General features: G+C 37.0%; 1 protein-coding gene and 1 long non-coding RNA gene across 4 annotated transcripts in view; one reads left to right on the plus strand and one right to left on the minus strand.

Annotated features, from left to right (window-relative positions):
• Nucleotides 1–20,157, plus strand: part of LOC139129420 (uncharacterized) — a 51,902-nt gene extending 31,745 nt beyond the window's left edge. For all 3 annotated transcript variants that reach the window (XM_070695058.1, XM_070695060.1, XM_070695059.1), the window contains 3 exons: nt 238–612; nt 1,188–1,667; nt 18,281–20,157. In XM_070695058.1, the coding sequence (XP_070551159.1) occupies nt 238–612; nt 1,188–1,667; nt 18,281–18,810 (1,385 nt within the window). In that variant the 3' untranslated portion in view covers nt 18,811–20,157. The remainder of the gene's footprint in view (nt 1–237; nt 613–1,187; nt 1,668–18,280) is intronic.
• Nucleotides 7,610–19,966, minus strand: LOC139129426 (uncharacterized). The gene is made up of 5 exons (XR_011551570.1): nt 19,840–19,966; nt 17,879–17,959; nt 13,231–14,226; nt 9,950–10,395; nt 7,610–8,087 (listed from the first exon to the last, which is right to left on the minus strand). It is a non-coding gene; the product is annotated as an uncharacterized lncRNA (long non-coding RNA).
• Nucleotides 20,158–24,020: the final 3,863 nt, after the last annotated feature.

Consider the following 24,020-nt stretch of genomic DNA (forward strand, 5'->3'; position numbering starts at 1 on the left):
TTAGTACAAGTTGAATTTTTAAAAACAACGTTGGCATGAAAGTATCAATGAAGGTTGCATCCCACGAGATTAAAATTAATTTTGACTGTGGGACATTCTAGTGTAATTACATCTATGTGTTTTCTTTCTTCCTGTATGTATTCAGTCAGCAACATGGTCTATATATACTAAATGCAACAAAATTATTTTAGTAAGACAAATGATATTTTTCTTATGCATTCCCTGTGTTTCGTTCAGCTACAGTAAGCTTGCAGATCAGCCCTTCATATGGAAACTCTGTAAACGGTGAGTCTATGTCTCACGTGGAAGGCTCGTTTTACCAAGAGCATCAACCCGAACAAATATGTCAACTGATTAGTGGTGTTCACGATGATCTCGATGTCCTGACAGTAGAAAAGGGTTGTCTTCAGTATGTGATGAATTGTGGATCATTAGAAGCGCTGGAAGCTCTTTGGAATGAGTATACCAGTGGACGACTGGACGAAACCATCCATTCTACAATCATCACTCCAACACTACTCAGCAAGATTCAAGCCCACTACCTAACCCTTGATATCTACATTCCAGTACAGGAGTATTTACTCTGTAAGAGGGAACTGCCACTGCTCTCAGGTGATTCACTACACGTGCATTTTTCTGTTCTAAATATATCAAATCTGGTGAACATTTATCGCGATAGACCCTATTCTTAGTTTTCTGCTTTTTGACTGTCAAAAGAGTCTTATCGTGGTCCTTCTTGTAACATAAGTAAAACCTTATTTCAACTGACAAAGATATAATTACGCAAGCTAGATGTCACATAACTGTTCACCAACATCACACTAATGCACTTACTGGCAGTAGCCATCTGTAAAGAGATAAGTGCCTTGAAAATCCGCTGCACGAGTAAGATCATACATAACGTTATAAAAACAAGCAAGCTTCTCAAGTTGGATGACTGTCAGGGCCGTAACCTTACCAAAGTCCGGGGAGAGGGCAGAACCTATCTTAGCTAGGATTTGGGTATGTACATTGACAGTTGGAAAATTGCAGGGGTGGTCCCCCTCCCCGCAGACAACGGCCTTACTATGCTACTCTAATTGAATTAAATTGAAGAAAGTTCTGATTATTTTGTATCAAATTACAATTACACTTTCCGGTGTACACAGGTTTCATTGATTGCTGACAACATTTTTCTTTTTCCGCAGGTTCTGTGACGATGCCATCTCGTCGTCACAGTGTTGGTGCAACAACTGAACCGAGAGCTGTTCCATGTCACCGTGCAGAACTAAACGGTACAGTGGACACTCTAAATCTGATTCTGTCACAGATGCAAATACAAGACGGTAACGCCCACTCCACATTGTTCAGTCGAGATGACTTCCGTGTCGAAGAATTGCATCACTACAAAACAACATTCACGGAAACACATGGCAAAGTAACAACTGACGTCTATGTCCAAGAAGCAAGGCTCGGGGAATACCAGAGAAAAAAGGACGCGCTTGTCAGGGATTTCACTGCTCAAACAACACATATCGGGCAGATGGAGAATGCTACGGAATCTGACTTCATCCAGCTAAAGATAGGGACCACTAGCTACAGCCGTCAGAAGAAGGTGGAATTGCCTAAAGACAACGAAGTGTTGACGTTGTACAAGTTGAAGGGTGAGCTAAGACGCGTCACTGAGGGTAAGCAAAGCTTTTATGAGGAGAAACAACACTTGTTAGGGGTGGACCATTTGATATGCGGGCGGGGGAGTTAGCAGATTTGAGGGGGGATCCGAGATGTTGCCTTTTATAAATCCATCATGTCGATGTGCCATATGCAGCGCACCCTTTGGTCATGACAATGTCATAACATATGAATTGACTACATTTCATTAGTGCCCTTGTTGACCAGTATTTTAAGTGACACTTTCGCTGTTGTTTTACGTGAACCAAGTATTTCAATCTGCAGCATTAAGGCGCATCATTCATTTTGTGCATCTGCTGCAGTTTCTAGTCCTTACACCTGAAAATATCTTGAATACTCAATTCAGCTTGTTCACATAGCCTGCATTGGATATCCTGTGTCCATTGTTGTTCACTACAATGATGTGCTAGGCTTATCATAACTTGTGAACCAAAGTATTTGTGGTACATAAAGGGGTTCCCGCAGTCACCCCAATATTTAATGTTTCTTGAACTACTTTTTTCTAATTTCTAACGACTTTACGCCCAACACTTGCAATGCAATGTGGCGAGGGTTGGACAAGGGTACTAGAATTTTACAGAAATAGATCTAATAGACTTATAAATGTCCTAATAATAACTTATGATTTAGTTTGTCTCTCAAAGCATGTTAGCCGAATTACCTGTTAATATCCAAATATAGATGCTGCATTCGAAAATGAATAGCGATACCCTGAATTTGAACCAATAAATCATATATAATTTTTTGAAACAGAAATACCAAGCACTTCTGTAGCATGTACATATACTGAAGCTGTACTTTGTTTTTTTTTTGTTTTTTGTTTTTGCATTAAATTACATTTCTTTGCATTAGTTGTGAAAAAAATACACTTTATCTTTTTGGATATTCACTTGTCTCTGCTGACATGGCAAAGATTGGAATTAAGTACATTTTCGATCAGATTCGGAAATCATTTTGTGTCTTATGTATTTTGAGTCTTCATGAAAACTATGTTTAAAACACTCAAAATGGCAACAAGATAACTCCCTTTTACCATGTAAAATACAAAATTTCTGTATCAGAGGGAAACACCAAAAAATCCACTAATTGGATTAATTTTGTCATTTCAGTATTCAACTACCTCTATGCATTTGCAGTCTTTCAAATCCTTGTGCCGCGTTTTTAGCCTGATGCCTAGAACAAACTTAATCATAGTGGTAATGGTTTTCTTATAGATTGAAACGTCGATGACTTCTTATTTGCCTCCATAAGTAATTTTGCTGTAGTAAAGAATTCTTGTATTTTCTTTCCAAGTTCCAGACATCTGATGCAGATGCTGTTTGCCTTTGTATGATATAAACTTTGTGCTGCTTTACATTCATTTCCTTATTCAGTTTTGGCATGTGAACAGCAATTATTGGCATTCAGCACACGTATTCGCGCGAAAATATTTCTCTCAAACGGGAAATACGAATGAAAGAGGCTGGATTTATAAAGTAAGAAATACAGTTCTTTGTGCAGCAGGGAGTAAAAAAATGATGTTCCTTAGTCAATCCTTCACCCCCATACAGAATGGTCCACCCCTTAATTAGAAAAGCCTTGTCAAAACATACCACAAATGTATATATTTTATAACTGATGCGTGTCTAAAAATGCATAAGTTTTGTAAACAGTCTTGTGTATCATTCCTTTAAAGACCATTTTCATTTTTATCAATTACATTTATTTTTATTGCTTCATATTCACGGTCTTTGATAGCAGAACCATGTCCAGGGAATGTAACCCTGCCAAATTCCCTCGCACTGGAACTGTTAAAACTGAACCTCGTATATATAAGACTAAATCACAAATAGTTGTTACACAATCATTCTTCAAAACTTGTGCCTACCACGCATTATTTTTCAGCGTTTTTTTGTAGTCACATACTTGATAATACGTATTCATTTTCCGGCTACGAGTCCTTGATTCCAGTTTAACCAAAAAATCTACGACAACGTCACAAATATAAATAAATTTAATAAAAATATGAGTATATACCAAGTTTCATTCGATAAGTAGGAGATAGTTTTCCAAAAAGCTTTTGTGGGGAGCGCTCCGGATTCATGTAAATGAGGGTTGAAATCTAAGAAATCGCTGACCCGTAGTGGTGTGTAGAGATTGATGAAGTGATCGCAAACGAAGTTTGTGGGTCTCTAGGAGCTGGGCAAAAATACGAATTCGAATATCACGTAAGTGGAAGCCTACTGAAATGTTGTCATTTATCCAAGAATTTTGAACGCAATAGGTACCAAGTACATTCTCTTTAGGCTGTGTTCACGAACACCTCTTGGCGGGAGGGAGATTTAAGGAAGACTTGGAAAACTCTGAAGCTAAAAGGGGGGTCTTGAAAAAACAGAGAAGCTGAAAGGGAGACTTGAAAAAATATACGACTTATTGGAAGGGCTTTTTGTGAGACTCACAGTAACAGGCCAAAGGCGACTAACTAAGACGTTTGTTGTACGAAAATACAAAACGTTAATAAATGATATTTATACAAGATCTGAGCATGTTCATTTCAGCCAGTTCGAGACTGAATTAACTTGCTATCAATTCAATTTTGCCACTCAGCTGTCATGTTTTGTGTACAATGTCGCTGCAGGTATATCCAGGTTTTGCAAACCGTTATGTATGTATCTGTATGTATGTATGTATGTATGTATGTATGTATGTATGTATGTATGTATGTATGTATGTATGTATGTATGTATGTATGTATGTATGTATGTATGTATGTATGTATGTATGTATGTATGTATGTATGTATGTATGTATGTATGTATGTATGTATGTATGTATGTATGTATGTATGTATGTATGTATGTATGTATGTATGTATGTATGTATGTATGTATGTATGTATGTATGTATGTATGTATGTATGTATGTATGTATGTATGTATGTAGGTAGGTAGGTAGGTAGGTAGGTAGGTAGGTAGGTAGGTAGGTATGTATGTATGTATGTATGTAGGTATGTATGTAGGTATGTAGGTAGGTAGGTATGTATGTATGTATGTATGTATGTATGTATGTATGTATGTATGTAGGTATGTAGGTAGGTAGGTAGGTAGGTAGGTAGGTAGGTAGGTAGGTAGGTAGGTAGGTAGGTAGGTAGGTAGGTAGGTAGGTAGGTAGGTAGGTAGGTAGGTAGGTAGGTAGGTAGGTAGGTAGGTAGGTAGGTAGGTAGGTAGGTAGGTAGGTAGGTAGGTAGGTAGGTAGGTAGGTAGGTAGGTAGGTAGTATTGTGTGTGTGTGTGTGTGTGTGTGTATGTATGTATGTATGTATGTATGTATGTACGGTATGTATGTGCAACAATGTACAGTGTGTTGTGTGTATGTATGTATGTATGTATGTATGTTGTATGTATGTATGTATAGTATGTATGTATGTATGTATGTATGTATGTATATGTGTGTGTGTGTATGTATGCATGCATGATACACCCACGCATGCATGCATGTACGTACATACGTATGTTCATACATATACATGCATATGTGTGTATGAGTGTATGTATGTATGTATGTATGTATGTATGTATGTATGTATGTATGTATGTATGTATGTGTGTGTGTGTGTGTGTGTGTGTGTGTGTGTGTGTGTGTGTGTGTGTGTATGTATGTATGTATGTATGTATGTATGTATGTATGTATGTATGTATGTATGTGTGTATGTATGTATGTATGTATGTATGTATGTATGTATGTATGTATGTATGTATGTATGTATGTATGCATGCATGATGCACCCACGCACGCATGCATGCATGCATGTACGTACATACATATGTATGTACATATGCATGCATGCATCTATGTATGTGTGTATGTTTGTATGAATAAATGCATGCATGCATGCATGTTTTTATTCCTGTATGTATGTATGTATGTATGTATGTATGTATGCATGTATGTATGTATGCATGCATGCATGTATACATACATACATGCATGTATACATATTGAAGCAAAATGATAGAGGCTACAAAATACAGTTAAACTGATACTGGAGACTTGAAAAAATACCGTGACTTATAACGGCCATTGGCGACTAAGAGATTTGTTGTACCAAAATACAAAAAGTGAATAAATGATATTTACACAAGATCTGAGCATGTACATTTCAGCTAGTTCTAGACTGAATTGACTTGCTATCAATTCAATTTTGCCAGCTTCTTGTCAGGGCTGTGTTATTACTGAGCTGTAATGTTTTGCATACAATGTTGCTGCAGGTATTTCCAGGTTCTGCAAAAAGTTACACAACTCAGCTCTCAGGCTGAACAGAACCCCTGGAAATGAAAGTTTTATAGGGTCTATTCATTGTACATGCGATGTTTTATGTGAATTTGAAATATTGAATTTTGATATCCCTCAACTCTATGAAAGTCTGGATGTTCAGTTTGTCATCATGGCCTGTACCTCTATGGCCATGTTCATCATCACACGACAACAAAGTGGTCTTTCCAAGAGTTCCAGGTATAAAAATGAGTAAACAGCTTCCTTCAGCAAAAAGTGTAAATGTCAAACTTTCATGTTAAAGGCAGTTGTCATTTTTAATGGCCAGGGGAGGGTTGAGAAGAATTGCCTAGGGCATTCCCAGATTTCAGTAGCATTCCTCACCTGCAAATACTGCAAATTTGCAATGCCCTCCCCTTGATGAATCTCACTTTTTGTATCCCTTGCCATAACTCACACACAATTGCATACACATAAGAACACACACACACACACACACACACACACACACACACACACACACACACTAAACACGAACACACACACATGAATTAGCATACATAATATATATATATATATATATATATATATATATATATATATATATATATATATATATATTATATATATATAATTATGCCTCGTATGTCGAACGTCGCGTGCTCCATAGGATTCAATGGTAACTCGTCGATGACGTCGCGGGCCGCATAGTCATCACCGGACTGAAAGTGAACCGGACCTATTTTCAACTTGAAAGCTTTTGGATGTAAAAAGTATTGAAATTTCTGTTTTGCACAGAAAATCCGGTTTTCGGAAAATTTCGCATAAAAATATTGATAAACCGCATAACAGTAGGTTAACATATCAATGCGCCATTCGATGATGAAAATCGTTCTATTTTTAACAGTTTTTCGTCTAAAATGAAAATAAAGCATTTGACTATAATTTGCCAATAAACGTAAATATTTTTGGTGCAAACTGAGTAAGAGAGGCATGTAATAAAAACATTATAGCCCAAACAAGGGACTATGTAAAATGAACAGTGCTCAATGCGTTTCCACACTGATGGTAATGAAGTATTGCTAGCAATGGAACTTGAAGTGGCTATTGTACAGTCTGTGCAATCATCAGGAGTGATATAGACGGGCTTGTTGCTACATATAGGGTCAGATGTGTATGCAAATAGGGCGGTTGTCATGCACAATCAAGCGTAAATGAGAAGGAATTTGCTCCTGTGTCTACATTTTAGAAAGAATTTCTGAGTGTAAAAATTGTTCAGGAGTTTTGACTTTTCTGAGTAGATAATATGCAATTTCTTTGTGATGCAGACGTTACAGCGTTTTGTTTTGGTTGAGTATAGGGCTGGGCTCTGTCAATGATAGACCATGTGATGTTGTATTTTGTTGTGTTGTCCTTCAGGGTCCATATGTATTTTGAGAGTTCCGTGCTGTTTCTGTGTTGGGATGTTTTGAAAGAGTATTTGTGGTATGTATATCTTGTTTTAAAAGTTGAGTCCATAAGTCCGATGTAGTGATTTGCATCAACGCTTGTGAGGCAGTTTCAGAATAATGGGCGATTTTCTTTTTTTGCGTCGGTTGCATGACTTAATGGCTAGTTGTTGTCGTTGTGTAGGAGGTGGTTGTTATGGGCTCTGATGATACTGCCCATATTTCTTGTACAGCTGTAGCTAACTTTCACATTGTTTTTATTGAAGATCTTGTGTAATGGATGTCCTTTGGGGAAGTTGAATTTAATGAGGTTTAGGAGTCTTCTGCCAATGTTTTTTTTTAAATGCTTTATTCAATTGTGGCATCTTTGGTGATTATGGAGCTTTCTAAAGGTAGTTGACGTTACAAGGCACTTCTCACGCAGGGATCAGCTGTCTATTTATGACAAAATCTCGCAGATTGACAGGACTAATGGGTTATACCAAATTATCTGCCAGCCTTGTGATCTTTTGAAGGTGTTGCCAGTCAGTGGTTGGCTATGGTGTCCGCTCGTCCTGAGTGCTGTTTCGTATTCAGGGAAGGCCTTTTGCAATGTTGGCCTTTGCAGTCCGAGATGCTGGATATCCTTTTGTTGACTGAGATTTGTATTTGTTTCAAGATGGATGGTGGATAGTTGGATCTTTTATCTACGTAGATCAGACAGCTGGTCTTTGCTTTGCTGTAAGGTTGAAATGTTCCATGTTACAGGTTGAGTGTTACATTAAGGTAGTACGTGCCTCAAAAGTGCAAGACTTAAACTTTGCTCAAACTTTCTACAATGAAACTTTCAACCATTCTCTCACCAAATCAACAATAAAAATCAGGGGTTAATGTGCAAAGTTTGGAACTAGCGAAGTAAATCACCCAACATTTCGCGATATTTCAAATTCAAAATGTCCACCCTTCCTGTGTTAACTCTATGTGGAAAAATTAAATATTGGATTTTTGAAACAAGCGCCTGGCGGCCGATATAGCTCCGCTGTGTTTATGTAGAGAATAACTATTTTTGACACATGTTGATGAAGAAGGTGGAAATCTTTGATAGCTCAATGCAGTGGCATGGAAAAAGTGGCTAAAATAGCTGCAAAAATACACAATTGAAGATTTCATCATACTTTGAATATATCACATCGGTCAACCAAAGCTATCTGATGAGTAGTTTTTTGAGAATAAAATTTTCTGACCAAAAATGGCAACAATTGCCCCAAAAATAAAAATTGCAGATTTCATCATAATTTCAAAAAGACCAAATTTAGTTCATCTATAGAAACCTGAATACCAAATTTCAAAGCTGTTAGACCAGTACTTTTTGAGAAACACATTTTTTGACCAAAAATGGAAAAAATTGCCCCAAAAATTCAAAATTGCAGATTTCATCATAATTTCAATAAATATCATTTAGTTCATCTATAGAAACCTGTATACCAAATTTCAAAGCTATGAGTAGTTTTGGAAATACACATTTTTTTGACCAAAAATGGCCCCACAAATAAAGATTTCATCAGAAATTCAATACATATTACTTAGCTCATCTGTAGAAACCTGCATACTAAATTTCAAAGCTATCAGACCAGTACTTTTTGAGACACACATTTTTGACCAAAAATGGCAAAAATTGCCCCAAAATTAAAAAAAATTGCAGATTTCATCATAATTTCAATAAATGTCATTAAGGTGATCTGTAGGAACCTATATACCAAATTGAAAAGCTATCAGATGAGTAGTTGTGGAAATACACACGTTTTGACCAAAAATGGTAAAAATTGCCCCCAAAATACAAAATTACAGATTTCATCAGAAATTCAATATATATTACTTAGTTCATCTATAGAAACCTGTATACCAAATTTCAAAACTATCTGACCAGTTCTTTTTGAGAAATACCGGTACATTTTTTGACCAAAATGGCCAAAATTGCCTTTAAAATGCAAATTTGCATATTTCTGCACAGTTTAAACAAATCTGAAAAAGATCATCCCTAGGGACATATGTACCAAATATCACAGCTATCTGACTGGTAGTTTTGAAGAAAAAGATTTTTTAATATTTTTTTACCAAAAATGACAAAAATTGCCTTAAGAATACAAATATGCAAATTTCACCACGATTTGAACAATCTGACTGAAGTCACCCTAAGTAAACTGCATATCACATTTCAAAGCAATCAGACAAGCGGTTTCAGAGGAAAAGGTTTTTTACCAAAACACAAAAATGCCCCAAAAATACAAATATGCAAATTTCACCACGATTTGAACAAACTTAAGTAAGGTTACCCCAAGTGAACTGCATATAAAATTTCAAAGCAATTGGACTTACGGTTTCAGAGGAGAAAGCAATTGTTGACGGAAGACAACGGACGACGACGACGACGGAAAATCACCCTATTTGATAAGCTCCGCGTCGCTGACAGCGGAGCTAAAAACTAAGATAGTGAAAGTTTTTCTTTCTTCAAAAGCTTTAAAATGAGCCCCAAAAGTGGTAAAACAGAAAAGAATTGTTGAAATTTGAGTCTGACCATCTGTCATCAAGGCGCATCACTACCTTAAGGAAATCTGTGGTCTTGATGTTTGCTTGTATGGTGCTGCATAGTTCAAATGAATGGAAAATGGAAACAGTGTCTTTCCTCATTTTATCACACTGCCTTGGTTATCTGCTGTTTGTAACTGTGGGGCCGTCATCTTGAAAGAGGCCAAAGTTGGTTTTCCCAGAAAGTATTTGGCCGAGCGATGAGAGGATGTTGATCTGACCAGTACGCATATCTTGGTTACAACAAAACTCCCCAATGTCACGTTGAACAAATCGCTAGTGGAGCTTTCTTGCAGATTCTTTGTCTTGCAGGATGGACTTTCTTGAATGCATAATGATGTTCACCTCTTAGTCTGTGATGCTGGTATATTTTTGTGCATGCTGGATCACATCTGCTGGCAATTTCTTGGTAATAGAGGGGTAGAAGTCTGTGATGCCAAAGGCGATGGATGTGCTGTGTTCTATCCGTTTGAACACATGGATGAATCATAGGGAGATAGTCACTGAGTCTGGAATTATTCAGAGAAATGACATCATCTATGTATCTGAATGTAAAGTTGAAGTATTATATATATATATATATATATATATATATATATATATATATATATATATATATATATATATATATATATATTATTGCCTGAATACATTGGTTTATGTGCCCTTGCAGCAGGAGACAATTTGCCCTCCTTGCGTCAGGCAAATTGTCACCTAGCTGCTCTCGGGCACATAAACCAATGTATTCAGGCAATAATATATATATATATATATATATATATATATATATATATATATATATATATATATATATATATATATATGTGTGTGTAGTGTGTGTGTGTGTGTGTGTGTGTTGTGTGTGTGTGTGTGTGTGTGCTTCGCGATGCCAATGTGGCGAATCATTGCATCTGCCAAACTCTGACAGCGAATTTAAAACACGCTATGCCATATGCAAATCATGTCCAACCTTTCCAGCAGGCATATGCTGACAGTGCAGAGTTATTAAAGTATGTGTGGCACTTGAAATCTAAGGACGAACAATTCAAGATATCATGGTCAATCCTATCGAAAGCAAGCAGTTACTCAAATGTGTCTAAGAAATGCAACCCGTCTAACTGGTCCAACCTGTGTCCTGAGTTGGTTGGTCTCCAAGTGCCGACTCGAAAAACACATTTTACTTGTCAAATTTCCATCCAACCTACCACAAAAAATGGTTTGACCCAACTTGATACTTGTATGTAATCATCTGAAGCAAATATCAGACCATCTGTCTGACGATAGCATGAATGTGTGAAACTCTAGTAATAGATATCAAGCATTCTTGATGTAGTCTCATATATATTTAAGCAATAAAGCACACCCAGCGACGGTATACCACGAGATTTTGACCAGTTCACGACATATAGCGAGTGCATATATGAAGTGAACTGGTCAAAATCGAGTGGTATACCGTTGCTGGGTGTGATTTATTGCTATTATATCATAACAGTATATTGAAATTCTGGCATGGAATGTCAAAAACGGATTTTTGCTCAAGCTGAGAGCTCTCGCGTATGCCAGCCGTGGTATATGGCCAATATACCATGGTTCTTTTTGCGTCTCGACCAATCAGATCGCTGCATTTGTGCCATCAATATACTGGTATGATATAATACACAGGGTTTTACATGATGCGCATTCTGCGTCCTTTACGCATAAAACCGGACGCAGGACCCTCAAAAACTAAACCACGCGTCCCTTGGGACGCAGCAATATCTGTTGCTGGTGTACACCTTGCGAAGCTGCTGAACACGTAAAACACATCCCAGTAAACCTTACCGACCCCGTACTTTAACCCTTAAAGTGCCGCGTCGGTTTATAAACCGACACGGCATTCTCGCTCTCAGCGCCACGTCGGTATATAAACCGACAGTGATTGCGTTCTATGCTTATGCCTAACTTAGCTATGCATTGCCGAACTCAGCCAGAAGGAGGGTATTCCTGACCCTTTGAACCCAGTTTAGTACCATATAAGGACTAAAATAATGACATCATGCAGCCTAACAATCGAAATTCCAGTAATTTATGCAAACTTTCTTCAAAAGAGGTCAGCGGTTTTCATGAATATTTAATCAGGTCTGCAGTTTCACCCGTACGCGGATACGGCCACAGTGCATTGAACGAAACACGTACGTACGTTTTGAAAGCTTTACCATGCCGTAGACACGGAAGACAACTATATTATGCCAAGCTACTGCCCTCTGGGTGATAGAAATGATAGATTTTACAGTTTTTTTGAGAATATTTTATGGAAAAATGACGCGATTTGGTGACCAAATCGATCGCGATAGTGAACTTCGAACGTATCGGCGGCCAAGATGGCGGCACTGTGTGATGCCTAACTCTCGACATGGAACCCGAGGTTAAGGTTTTCGAAGTCCAAAACATGCAAGATTGAGAAATTTGTAAGGATTCGGTTAAATTAAGTGTATTTTGTGAATTTTCAAGCGTTTGACTGCCAAAAAGCCCCTTTAAACTCTTGATATTTGACCTCCGGCCGTCCTGAAGCGAGACGGCCATAATAGTCGACCCGGTTTGTAAATGAAATGTAGTTGTTCTGAACTGTTGACATTGCGAGACATTTCCTACGTGTTACGCATTTTTTTAACTGAAATAAACCGGACATGAAACTTTTTTCTCGATACTTAGTGGTTTCTTTCCATTTTGTGGCGGATTTTGTGGCGTGCTTGTCAAAAAATGTGATCAAACTTGGCGAACGGATTGACTAGTATGTATGGTAGTACGAGTCCGTGACTCGATAAGCCACAGATAGTTACACACGCGTACGTGAATTAAACTAATGTAAGTTGGGTCAAACACCAAAATTAATCGATAAAAAGGTTAGTGAAATGTGTTTTTGTCTTCAACTCTTCATTATAGTTATACAGGCGGTTCAAACTATACAGAGTCAGTTGAATATGCCCTATAGTTGTGTGCATGTGTTGCACAATAGTTACCCCTCCATGTACAATATGGAACCTTGTTGTCTCTGTGTATGCAAATTAATACTAATTGAACACAGTGAAGACCATGGCATTGATAAACTATAAAACATTTTTGTGAAATAAATTGGGACCCCCATATTTTGATGTAGGACTCCCATTTTCTAACACCAGGAGTCCCAGGGACTCTCAAAAGTTAAAAGTGATGTAAAACCCTGAATACACATTATAACATCCTTTTGCTTGCCTTGGTCTAAAATGAGTCCATCATGTATGTATGAGTACAATTGATTGCACCATGTAAAATGTTACCTACCGGTATATAGAAAAGTGTAGAGTATCTTGACTGACAGGCGTATTTATTTCAAATCCATTCATTAGGGTTTGGATGTGTGAACCAATGGCTTCAAAGTGGCATAGCTCAGAATCAGTAAAATCGGAAAACAAATTGCAAACAAACAGATAACAGTCCCTCACTGACTACGCATGGCAGTTGACTGATCTGGGCTACATTACAAAATCAAAACAAGAGAGTGTGTCATTGCCGAGTAAAGGTGGAGCTATGAAAGAGGTTTTAAGTATTTTGTAAAGCACAATTACAATTTATTTTGTTTTACTCAAAGCAACTGAGTAGTAGTGTTTGTCCCAAGATCCTCTGTAAGCAGTCTTCAACTTGTTTTACAGCTTTCAACCTACCTGTTCACCTGTATAGGTTAATTAGCTGACTGGCATGTTTTATCCAAGAAACAAGTATGAAGCAATACCATGGATAAACAGAAATGAATGTTTAAAATCAGAAACGTAATGATACTGCTGATGTGCAGCGTTGAATAAGCTGTTTCTCTGATTGGTCCATTGTCACTATTCACAGCGACTTAGGGAGTTTATTTGAATTGTTTTAATTATATTGGTAAGATTCAGCTACCCAATTGGATAACAGCTTATTCAATGCTGCACATTAGCCCTAATGATAACAGAACGGTAGTTCTCTTTTTGGAGGATGTGATGGCCCTGAAAAGGGCCGTTTGGTTTGTGTGTACAATATGTACACGGTGTTGGATTCCAGTTTTAGTGAACCCATTTAGACATCTTCAGCATGGCCAGCTGTTACCAGGAAGGAGGTCCATTGTAGAATGGGATTCTGATAACCTTTAGTTGCAGTCTTCATCTGTGTTCTCATCTTCAGTAATTCTGACAAAGGTACTTCACTGACCTTTGTCCATTTCATCATCTGCTTCTCTGTCAGTCACCATGATTTGACTAGTATTGTATATCCATAGGAAATCAGGTTGCAAATGCAGTCTTCACCTACAACGTAAAAAAAGCAAAGAATGTGGATTAGCTTTTATGTGGAGAGTAACACATATGACTTTATGAATATTTCAACTGTGAATTCAATTGCTTTCTTTCAATTATCTTAATCCACAGTTCTAACTATGGATAAGACCTTTTGGCAGAATTCTGAATAACACAAGACACTAATGGAAACTTATAATTTAATAATTTGAAGAATAAAAAAGTCCAGTGCTAAAAAGTGACAGACGACATTGTTAAATTGATAGAAAAAAAGAAGATTATATAGTTGAAATTGTATGATTCAGATTGTCATCATATTTTGGCAGCTGTCAATTTTCCTGCAAAATACCTTCACTGTTCAAAGTTGAACAGAACTAAAGGCAATACCAAGTACTTATCCTCAAATCAGGTGAAAAACATGATCCATTCATCTTATGTGTAATGCATGTGTAAGTCACGTGCAATAACTACACAATACAGCTGAATATTCTGCATTTAAGAAGAGCTAGAAGAGCTAGAATATGGAAGACAAAGTTGTTTGTAAAGGCAGCTCTAGACAACTAGGTACAGTAAACACTAGCACAACGTGGTGACAGAAAGATACATTAAAGTTATCAGTACCAACATGACTATTTGACCAGCATGATTAGATATTATTCCCTAATATTTTTCTTCGTTCAGCGAAGGAAAATACGAGTGACGTAATGACCGTGTCACCACGAGTCAAAGACGAGTGGTGACACGGTCATTACGTCACGAGTATTTTCCGAGCTGAACGAAGAAAAATATAAGGGAATAATATACTTATCACATGCACAAGCCAAGAAATAAGTTTTCCATGACGATTCCGCGTTTAAACTTTTGAACTACTTTAGGAATAAATATCAGTATGCCGTGCACAAGTTGACAATCATTTCCAGTTGTCCGTCGTGTGCGTTAGCGCTCACGTTCGTTCGTGTGTGGAGCAAATGACAGCTCTCGGTCTACACGTAGGCTATCTTCCGCAAAGTTATAATCTATTTCAAAGATAGCAGTCCTAGAAATTTATCACAGACGAAGTATACGCTATTTTTCGGGAACAAATATCGACTGAATCTACGGCGCGAACACTGTAAAGGTCGCGCCTGTTTGCAATGCGTACGGAACCCACGGTATACGCGACCACTTCGAGTTCGTTGTTTCCGCAAATTATTCACGTAATTCCTTCGGAATATACAGGCGGTACACTCTTGTGTTTACATTGTTCGGATTAGTAATGTCGTAGTCTGTGAAAATATCGATTTCATTACATGACTTTTGATCGTGGGAGAAACATCGGCCGCCATGTTGTTTGTTTACATATTTACGAGCACACCGAAGATCGACAAAAAAAAAGTCCGACGCACCAAAATTGATGACATAGACGCGGGTTGTCGTGACGTAGAACGACCAGAGAATAAATCCCGTATTTTTTGTTCGGAGACGACAAACTTGGCTTGTGCATGTGATAATGTAAGGATAATGATCCAAGTTAACCCTTTGAAACCCGCTCAGCAGAAAATGTCCATATGACATAGGTCACATGGGGGGCAGGGTGAAGGGTTAAAGACTGTTTTTGGTTTTCATAAGGTCAAAGAAACCTCTGAGTAGCATAAGAATGACTGCAATAAAATGTTCAGAGATGTTTTGATCTTAGCCAGTTGATGGTCAGTTTTACAATTTTAAGATAACATCTATTTATGGATCCCTTTTGAGTAAAAACCTTAAATTTAAAAGCTGAAGTTTATGAATGTACTTGAATGTACCATTATTATGTTAAACAAAATACGACATATATTTTTCAAAAGATAAAACTGCCAAAAGAGCAAGATCAAAGGAATGATAGCATCAAAGAAAATGACTCGGTGGAGTTTGTTTGAGAGAAAAGGAAAAAAAAATATTGGCGAAGAAATAGTGCACACACAATAAAGCAAATAAAAATATAACAACAACAACAACAACAACAACAACAGGCTTTCACTGATGAGTATGTGTCTCAGTCACAAAATGGTAAACAACAAGATAATTTAGTATGGCCATCATAAAAAAGAAGGAACATAATCAACAAGTGTATCAGAGTAATCAATGACATTAAAAATTACAAGCATGACAATATTTGAACCAACAAACACCAAATATGCTGAGCAAATGAACTTTTGCTTGGCCACTGCAAGACAACAAAGATATAAACACTGGTCCAGTAATGTTTCAACATTTATTGACAAAAAAACATGTGAAGGAATATTTTACATATTTCAAAACAAGGGACTTGTACATGTTGAAACAAAACATCATTTGGCTATGGCCTAAAGGTACAATAAACAAATACATATTACAGAATTTATTATTGTCCACACTTAAAGACAAACCACAAAATTAAACTGATTCAAAGTTTTAGATTACATGGACATGGAAACTGGCATTGTTCAACAAAATCTTAATTTGTTTTACCAGTAGTCTTCACCATCAACAAGTGCATGTACACAAATGTTTACTAGAAAACATTCAAAACCGCAGCAGGAATTCCCAAAGTATTTTTACCTTCAAGACACTCAGCAAAAGAGAAGTGGATACTGTGCACAAACTATTATACCAGAGATGTGCAAATAATTACAAAAAAGTAGGGATATTGAAGCCAATTTGTCCTGAGTTTGAAAAAAACCCAAAACATGGACTGAGAAAATGATACAGAAGGACACTACATATCTGTGATTGAGGTCAAAACACAACAAAACAATTTGCAACTTGGCAATTCTATCTGTAAAACATGAGCTAATAAGTAATAAAATTACTTACGAACTGAACATCACATTTCCATCAATAAAATGCATATATGTTGCCATGGAAACGTGTTAATTACATCAACATGTATCTCTGACCAACATCAAAACACAACTCAACGTACAACCTGGCAACTCTATCTCTGAGCTAATCACTGCAATACAATGACTTACATTTGGACTGAAAATCACATTTCCACTGGTAAAATGTGAATATGTTGCCATGGAATATGTGAGTTACTTTAGCATGTATCTGTGATTTAGGTCAAAACACAAAAATATTGACAACCTGGCAACTTTTATCTGTAAACGTGAGCTAATCAGCAATACAATATGAATTACTTGCATTGTGGACTAAAAATCACATTTCCACTGATAATGCAAATACGTTGCCATGGAAACATGTGAGTTACATCAACATGTATCTATAATTGTCATTGAGGTAAAAACACAAAACAATTAACAACCTGGCAACTTGTCAGTAAAACACGAGCTAATCAGCAATACAGTGACTTACCTTATGGACTGAAAATCACATTTCCACTGATAAAATGTGAATATGTTGCCATGGAAACGTGTTAATTTCATCAACATGTACCTCTGATTGACATCAAAACACACCAAAAAATTTACAACCTGGCAATTCTATCCATCAATCATGAGCTAATTAATCAGCAATACAATGACTTACCTTATGGACTGAAAATCACATTTCCATCAAATAAATGCAAATATGTTGCCATGGAAACGTGTTAATTACATCAACATGTATCTCTGATTGACATCAAAACACAACCAAACAATTTACAACCTGGCAACTCTATCCATCAAACATGAGCTAATTAATCAGAAATGCAATGACTTACCTTATGGACTGAAAATCACATTTCCATCCATAAAATGCAAATATGTTGCCATGGAAACACGTCAGTTACATCAACAAGTATCTGTAATTGAGGTAAAAAATACCAAACAATTTACAACCTGGCAACTCTATCAGTAAAACATGAGCTAATCAGCAATACAATGACTTACCTTATGGACTGAAAATCACATTTCCACAGATAAAATGTAAATACGTTGCCATGGAAACATGTGAGTTATATACACATGTAAGGAAGTTATTCCTTTAAATGTTCCATGTGTTTGTGTAAACAAAGGAAGTTTGCATTCAGTCAAAATTTGTGAGATCAGAAAATGTTTGACTTCATAGAAATTGTAGTTTGCAAGTTGACCTTTGACCTTTGTTTATGTTTTTGTTTTCGAAGGCCATCCGGTCAAGGGGAGTGTCCTTGAAGTGTTTGGGTCTGGATCAATGCCAGGACAATTTAATGTGGCCAGAGGAATATACATCAAGAAGAACGGTCAATGGGTTATATGTGATGTAGACAATCATAGAGTTCAGGTTATTGATCCAATCAAACTCTGCTGTGATCTCATCTTACAATTCCATGCATTCCCAAATCCATTTAATCCATGGAATGTCACAGTGGATGAAGACAATGACCAATACTTTATGAGTGACCGAGGGAATGGTCAAGTTGTGGTGAGTTCTGGACAAAGCAAGATTTTAAACTGTTTTGGACGCAAAGAAGGAATTGATCCAACCGGTATCTGCTTGAGTCCTGATGGTTTTATATTCATTGGTGACTTGAAAGGATATGTGAGAAAATATAATAAATCTGGTGAACACATTGCAAGAACTGAAAAAGGACAAGTCAGTCGTCCCTATGATCTGATTGTGAATAAGAAATGTATTTTTGTATCAGATTATCGCAGGAAATATGTTCATGTTTGAATCACCAGATGCAAAGTATAAGAGACATTGGCAAGGGACACTTAGAGAGACCAGTGGGTTTGTGTTTTGATCACCAACAAGATGGCATATATGTTTGTGATTACATTGGGGATAGAGTGGTTCACTTCAATTGTGATGGTGAATTTCTCAGCTATAAAGGTCAAGGTCAGTTAATGAGAGCCTGGTACATTGCACTGTGTAAGGATAATCCATACAGATTAGTTGTAACACAGGATTACGGTGTTAAACTACTGTACATATAAGCAGACATGACACCACATCATGTCAACTCTGCAGGGATATCTCTAGTGAAAATCTACAAATTTTCTGACAAATTTTACACAACACATTGCAACTGGCAGGCTGTAAATGTGTATTTTTTGCTGTCGTTTCAGTAATTTGCATATTTACTCACAGACCCTCGAGGGTCTATGATTTATTGGTAATTTTGGATCAAACATCAACATTTCACTTCAACGAACTGTTTTATCAAACTGTTTTGAAAAATACTGTCAATGATATATTTTCTTAAATATACATTTTCAAGTTTTTCTGACAGCAGCCTGTTGCAATATTTTGTGAAATATTTGTCAGAATAATTTGTTGACTTTCACAGATGTGTGCATGAGTGTACAGAAACATACATAGAAGCAGATATGACATTATAACATGTAAAGTCTGCAGGTATATTTCTGGTGAAAATCTGGTGAAAATCTACAACTTTCCAGACTAGATTTACAACGATGCTACGATGGGCTGAAAATGTTGAATTTTGGATGCAAAATTTAAAGATTTTGGTATTTTCAGTCAATTTTGGATCAAACATTTGAATTAATTCCTAATGTGGCTAAAATAGTTGGTGTTTACCACAAAAATATTAAAATTTGTACATTTTAATGTTTTTTGAGATGAATCCGGCAGCAGATTTCACATCGTTCGCTACACTGTACACAGACCCGTTGCATCGTGTTGGCAAAAACTTACCGAAAAATTAATGACTTTTCACAGAGATGTGTGTGCGAAACATACCTGGGCATTCCAATGACTTTCTTGTATGTAGCGACGCCTTGATTTACTTCAAAGCGAGTATAATATCCGCAGTTTTCATGGATTTCATGGGGAGCGCGGACAGCGACCCTCAACACAGGTCGCCATGTTTCAACTGAATGGCCAGTTCAACTGAATTCGAGTTCGACATCGTATCGCAAGAGGGCGCTATGACCAATAACGCTGTCAGGGAATATTTTTTCTGGGGAAAACTTCACCAGATTACAATTTCCATGTAAAGCAAAAGGCTATGACACTTCCATAATCCTCTTTAACACAGGAATAAACTTGTTGAAAAGACTGCAGGGCAGTGTTTCTTTGATTCCAAACACTTTTTTTCTCTAATGACGTGTACTTTTTAGAGAGAGAGAGAGAGAGAGAGAGAGAGAGAGAGAGAGAGAGAGAGAGAGAGAGAGAGGGGGGGGGGGGAGAGAGAGAGAGACAAAATTTGTATCGTGCCCAAATATCTTTCGCGTGTAACTTCATGTTTCGAACTTTTTCCTGAATAAGTTTCAAATCAGCGTTGTACAATGTGAAAAAAAAGAAAGTGTGTGTAAATGTTTGTTTGTTTGTTTTCAAAAACAAAGAGAGGGTGCAGATCTTACAGTCGCAATGGTCACAAGTACCCATGGATTCTACCTATGTCGTCTCTTTTGATTTCTGGTACCGGATACTTATTTCAACTTAGGTGACTCCCTGGCCCCGATGAATTTTTCCTGTTTTATGGACCACTTGACCACGACGGTGACCTACTGTACATATACTAACCTCTGACCCAGACAGCGCCAGACAGTCGGGACAGTAATTATGCAAACTGAAATAGGTATATGAAAATGTGTGTAAAATGTGCACAGAATTAGAAATAACACTCTTGTTTTCCATTCTAAAGTTAAGTACAAAGTGTTAAATAATTGTTACGAAACAATTATTTACTATCCATTGTGGAAGTTTTAAGATTATTTGAGACAAAATGTAAAGTTTCTCAGTTTAAATTCATGTTGCAAATCCTACTCTATGCTTCTTGTTGTAGCTGTTGAAAGTAAAAATGCACATACCACTACCAAGTAGGTTTCGTATTAGTTTTCATGCAGACTGTATACGTACAACATGCAAAGCGTGTTAAAAGAGAAAGTCTGATAGCTCCATGTATGTATGTATGTATGTATGTATGTATGTATGTATGTATGTATGCATGCATGCATGCATGCATGCATGCATGCATGCATGTATGTATGTATGTATGTATGTATGTATGTATGTATATGCATGCATGCATGCATGCATGTATGCATGCATGCATGCATGTACGTATGTATGTATGTATGTATGTATGTATATGCATGCATGCATGCATGTATGCATGCATGCATGCATGTACGTACGTACGTACGTACGTATGTATGTATGTATGTATGTATGTATGTATGTATGTATGTATGTATGTATGTATGTATGTATGTATGTATGTATGTATGTATGTATGTATGTATGTATGTATGTATGTATTTTTGTATGTATGTATGTATATATGTATGTATATGTATGTACGTATGAGTGAGTGTGTGTGTGTGTATGTGTGTGCGCGTGCGCGTGCACGCGCACGTTTATATATATATATGCTTATGATTATTTCGGTGCTAAAATTTCAAAACCAACTACTTTGCCATCAATTTTAAAATTTGAACAAGTTTTACAGGTTAACAATATGATTCCATTGGTGACACACATAAGTAATAAAAATTTCAGAATGTTTATCTCAACAATTGCGGATTCCATGTGTTTTTGTTTGTTTCTGTACTTGTTTGCATGTATGTTTGTTGGTATAAACCAGTAGCATTGTGATTGCTTATACAGTCCCGTACGGGCCTGTCCTGAACTGTGACAGGTTGATTAAGCTAAGACGGTGGACATTTTTCACACCCCAAAAGCTTCAAAATGTGCCAACATGAGTGGTAGACCAGAAAAGAAATGTGAAAGTCTGAGGAAATGATCTGGATATATCTCCCCGACGCACATTCTAATAGTTAAATTTGACATTATCTCAATATTGGAACCGCAGTCCCCGTGCGTTGGAGGATTTTGCTCGAACCTTCAAGAGTAGGAAAGTATCACAAAGGATAGATACATTTTCATGATCCGCCGGGTTCAGTGCAACGCTTTGCAGTACAGTCTGGAAAACGCACCGCACAGAAGAGCGCCCTCTACAGTAAATGCCAGGTAAAGATTTCAACATTGTTGTGAGATCCCAGTGTTTCTGATGGGGATCTCACAACGATGTTGATGAGTTCCACTTTTTTTTTCTAGTTTGTTTTTTCTCGTCCGAAAGTTCTTAAGATAATATTCCAAGAACGATATACATTTTGCTCCTATACCGATAACTAGAAGTTTATGAAAGCACTTCTTTTTTTACTATTTCAGTTTATCATCCAGCGGCAAGCTAATATCATCAAAACGCACGGCTGCTGTCCCATCAAACAAATGAGTTCGTTCCTTCAGTTTTTCCTGATCCAGATGAAAACCAGGACAAGTTACAGCTACTGTCCCTTAATTCAAAGAAATGACTTTGTTCCTTCAGCGAAAGTAAAGCTATAGATAATTGCACACGATTGGTTTCACACATTTTCGCACATTTGTATTTCAATTGTTTTCTAATAAAATGATAATTACATTTTGTCAAATTTCTCCAACATAGTGACGATGAAATAAGATGTGTTTCAAGGCTTTCCCATCACCTAAGAAGTTTTGGCCAAACATTCTGTGATTAGGCCTTTGATTAGATCACATCTTCTGACTAAAATCATTCCCCGAGTATTTTAACTTGTTGAATTACAATGACTGAATAAAGAAGTTTTTTTTAAATTGTCTATGAGATTAATGTGCACCGTCAAATATTGGACAAATTTGACTCTTGGCTTAATGTCGTTTCTGTCTGTAATTCCACTTGTCGTATTTGTACCGGCTTCTCTAATTTTTGTAATTATTTCTATTGTTTGCAAGCCCGTCATTTTGGCAGCTGCAGCGCAGATATAACACTTCGTGAACGTGGCAGCGCCCCCTATTGAGGAAGAAAAGTTTACCTCGGCGAACGAAAAACCAGCTTTGCTGACGAGTATCTGACAAATTAAAACTTATCTGACATTAATTACCCCATTTAGCTATAACCCTACTCGTCGGTTGAAAATAATCCCCAAAAGTAGTTATGGTTCACGCAGTGGAGGGATTTTGAGTTTTAATTGACAGAAACAACATAGAAATCAATACGACTACATTTCGATTTCATCTGACGATGACGTTGGCAGCGGGATTCATATGATTTCTGACGATGGCACAAATATGAGTGACGTCATCATTGCACAGCTCGTCATGAAACGGTCGATAGAACTGCGCGGAAAATCAGTCGAAGAAACTCAAGCTAAAGTTACCGTACCCTCCAATCAGTGACGTAACACTGAAATTTAAAGTACCGAGGAACAAACTCTGAGAAAAAAACGTAAGATACCGTAATGCGGCAAAGTTCTTCAAATTAAGACAAAAAGTTTTTAAATTAGAAAATGTTGATCTTTCTTACCTCTTAGCAAGGCAAGGCCCATCTTCTGTATTAATTGTATGTTTGTATTGGATGCAGACATCTATAAATTGAAAAGTCAGGCATTTATATTGGTATATGAATACATCAGGACAAACAAACAGTCGAAAAGAATAACAGAACACAAAAACACAAAAAACCCCCCCCCCACAAAAAAAAAAAAAAGAAAAAATGAGAAACGACAATTACAAACATGTACAATGACGTAAATAAAAGTTTACTGGTAGAAGGAAAATGTCGCCAAAATTTATCGCTTTATCCTATTTAATTTTGGTCCATTGTCTATGACCCAGCCCCCCCCCCTCTCTCTCTCTCTCTCTCTCTCTCTCTCTCTCTCTCTCTCTCTCTCTCTCTCTCTCTCTCTCTCTCTCTGACGTGATACCCGAAACAATAATGACATTGTAATTGCAATATGCGGCACATTTATTTAAATTTAGACTTAAATTGGTGTTGTCTTGTAGATCATCTTTCCCGGAGGTGGCACACACTCAGGAAAGGGTGTACCAAAACTTGTTCCGCAAACTATCAAAACACCTCTTTTAATATCTAGGATTTTTCAACAAAAAAGACACCCTTA

The sequence above is a fragment of the Ptychodera flava genome, chromosome 3 (genome assembly GCF_041260155.1).
Source record: "Ptychodera flava strain L36383 chromosome 3, AS_Pfla_20210202, whole genome shotgun sequence".
In the NCBI taxonomy this organism is placed as follows: domain Eukaryota; kingdom Metazoa; phylum Hemichordata; class Enteropneusta; family Ptychoderidae; genus Ptychodera; species Ptychodera flava.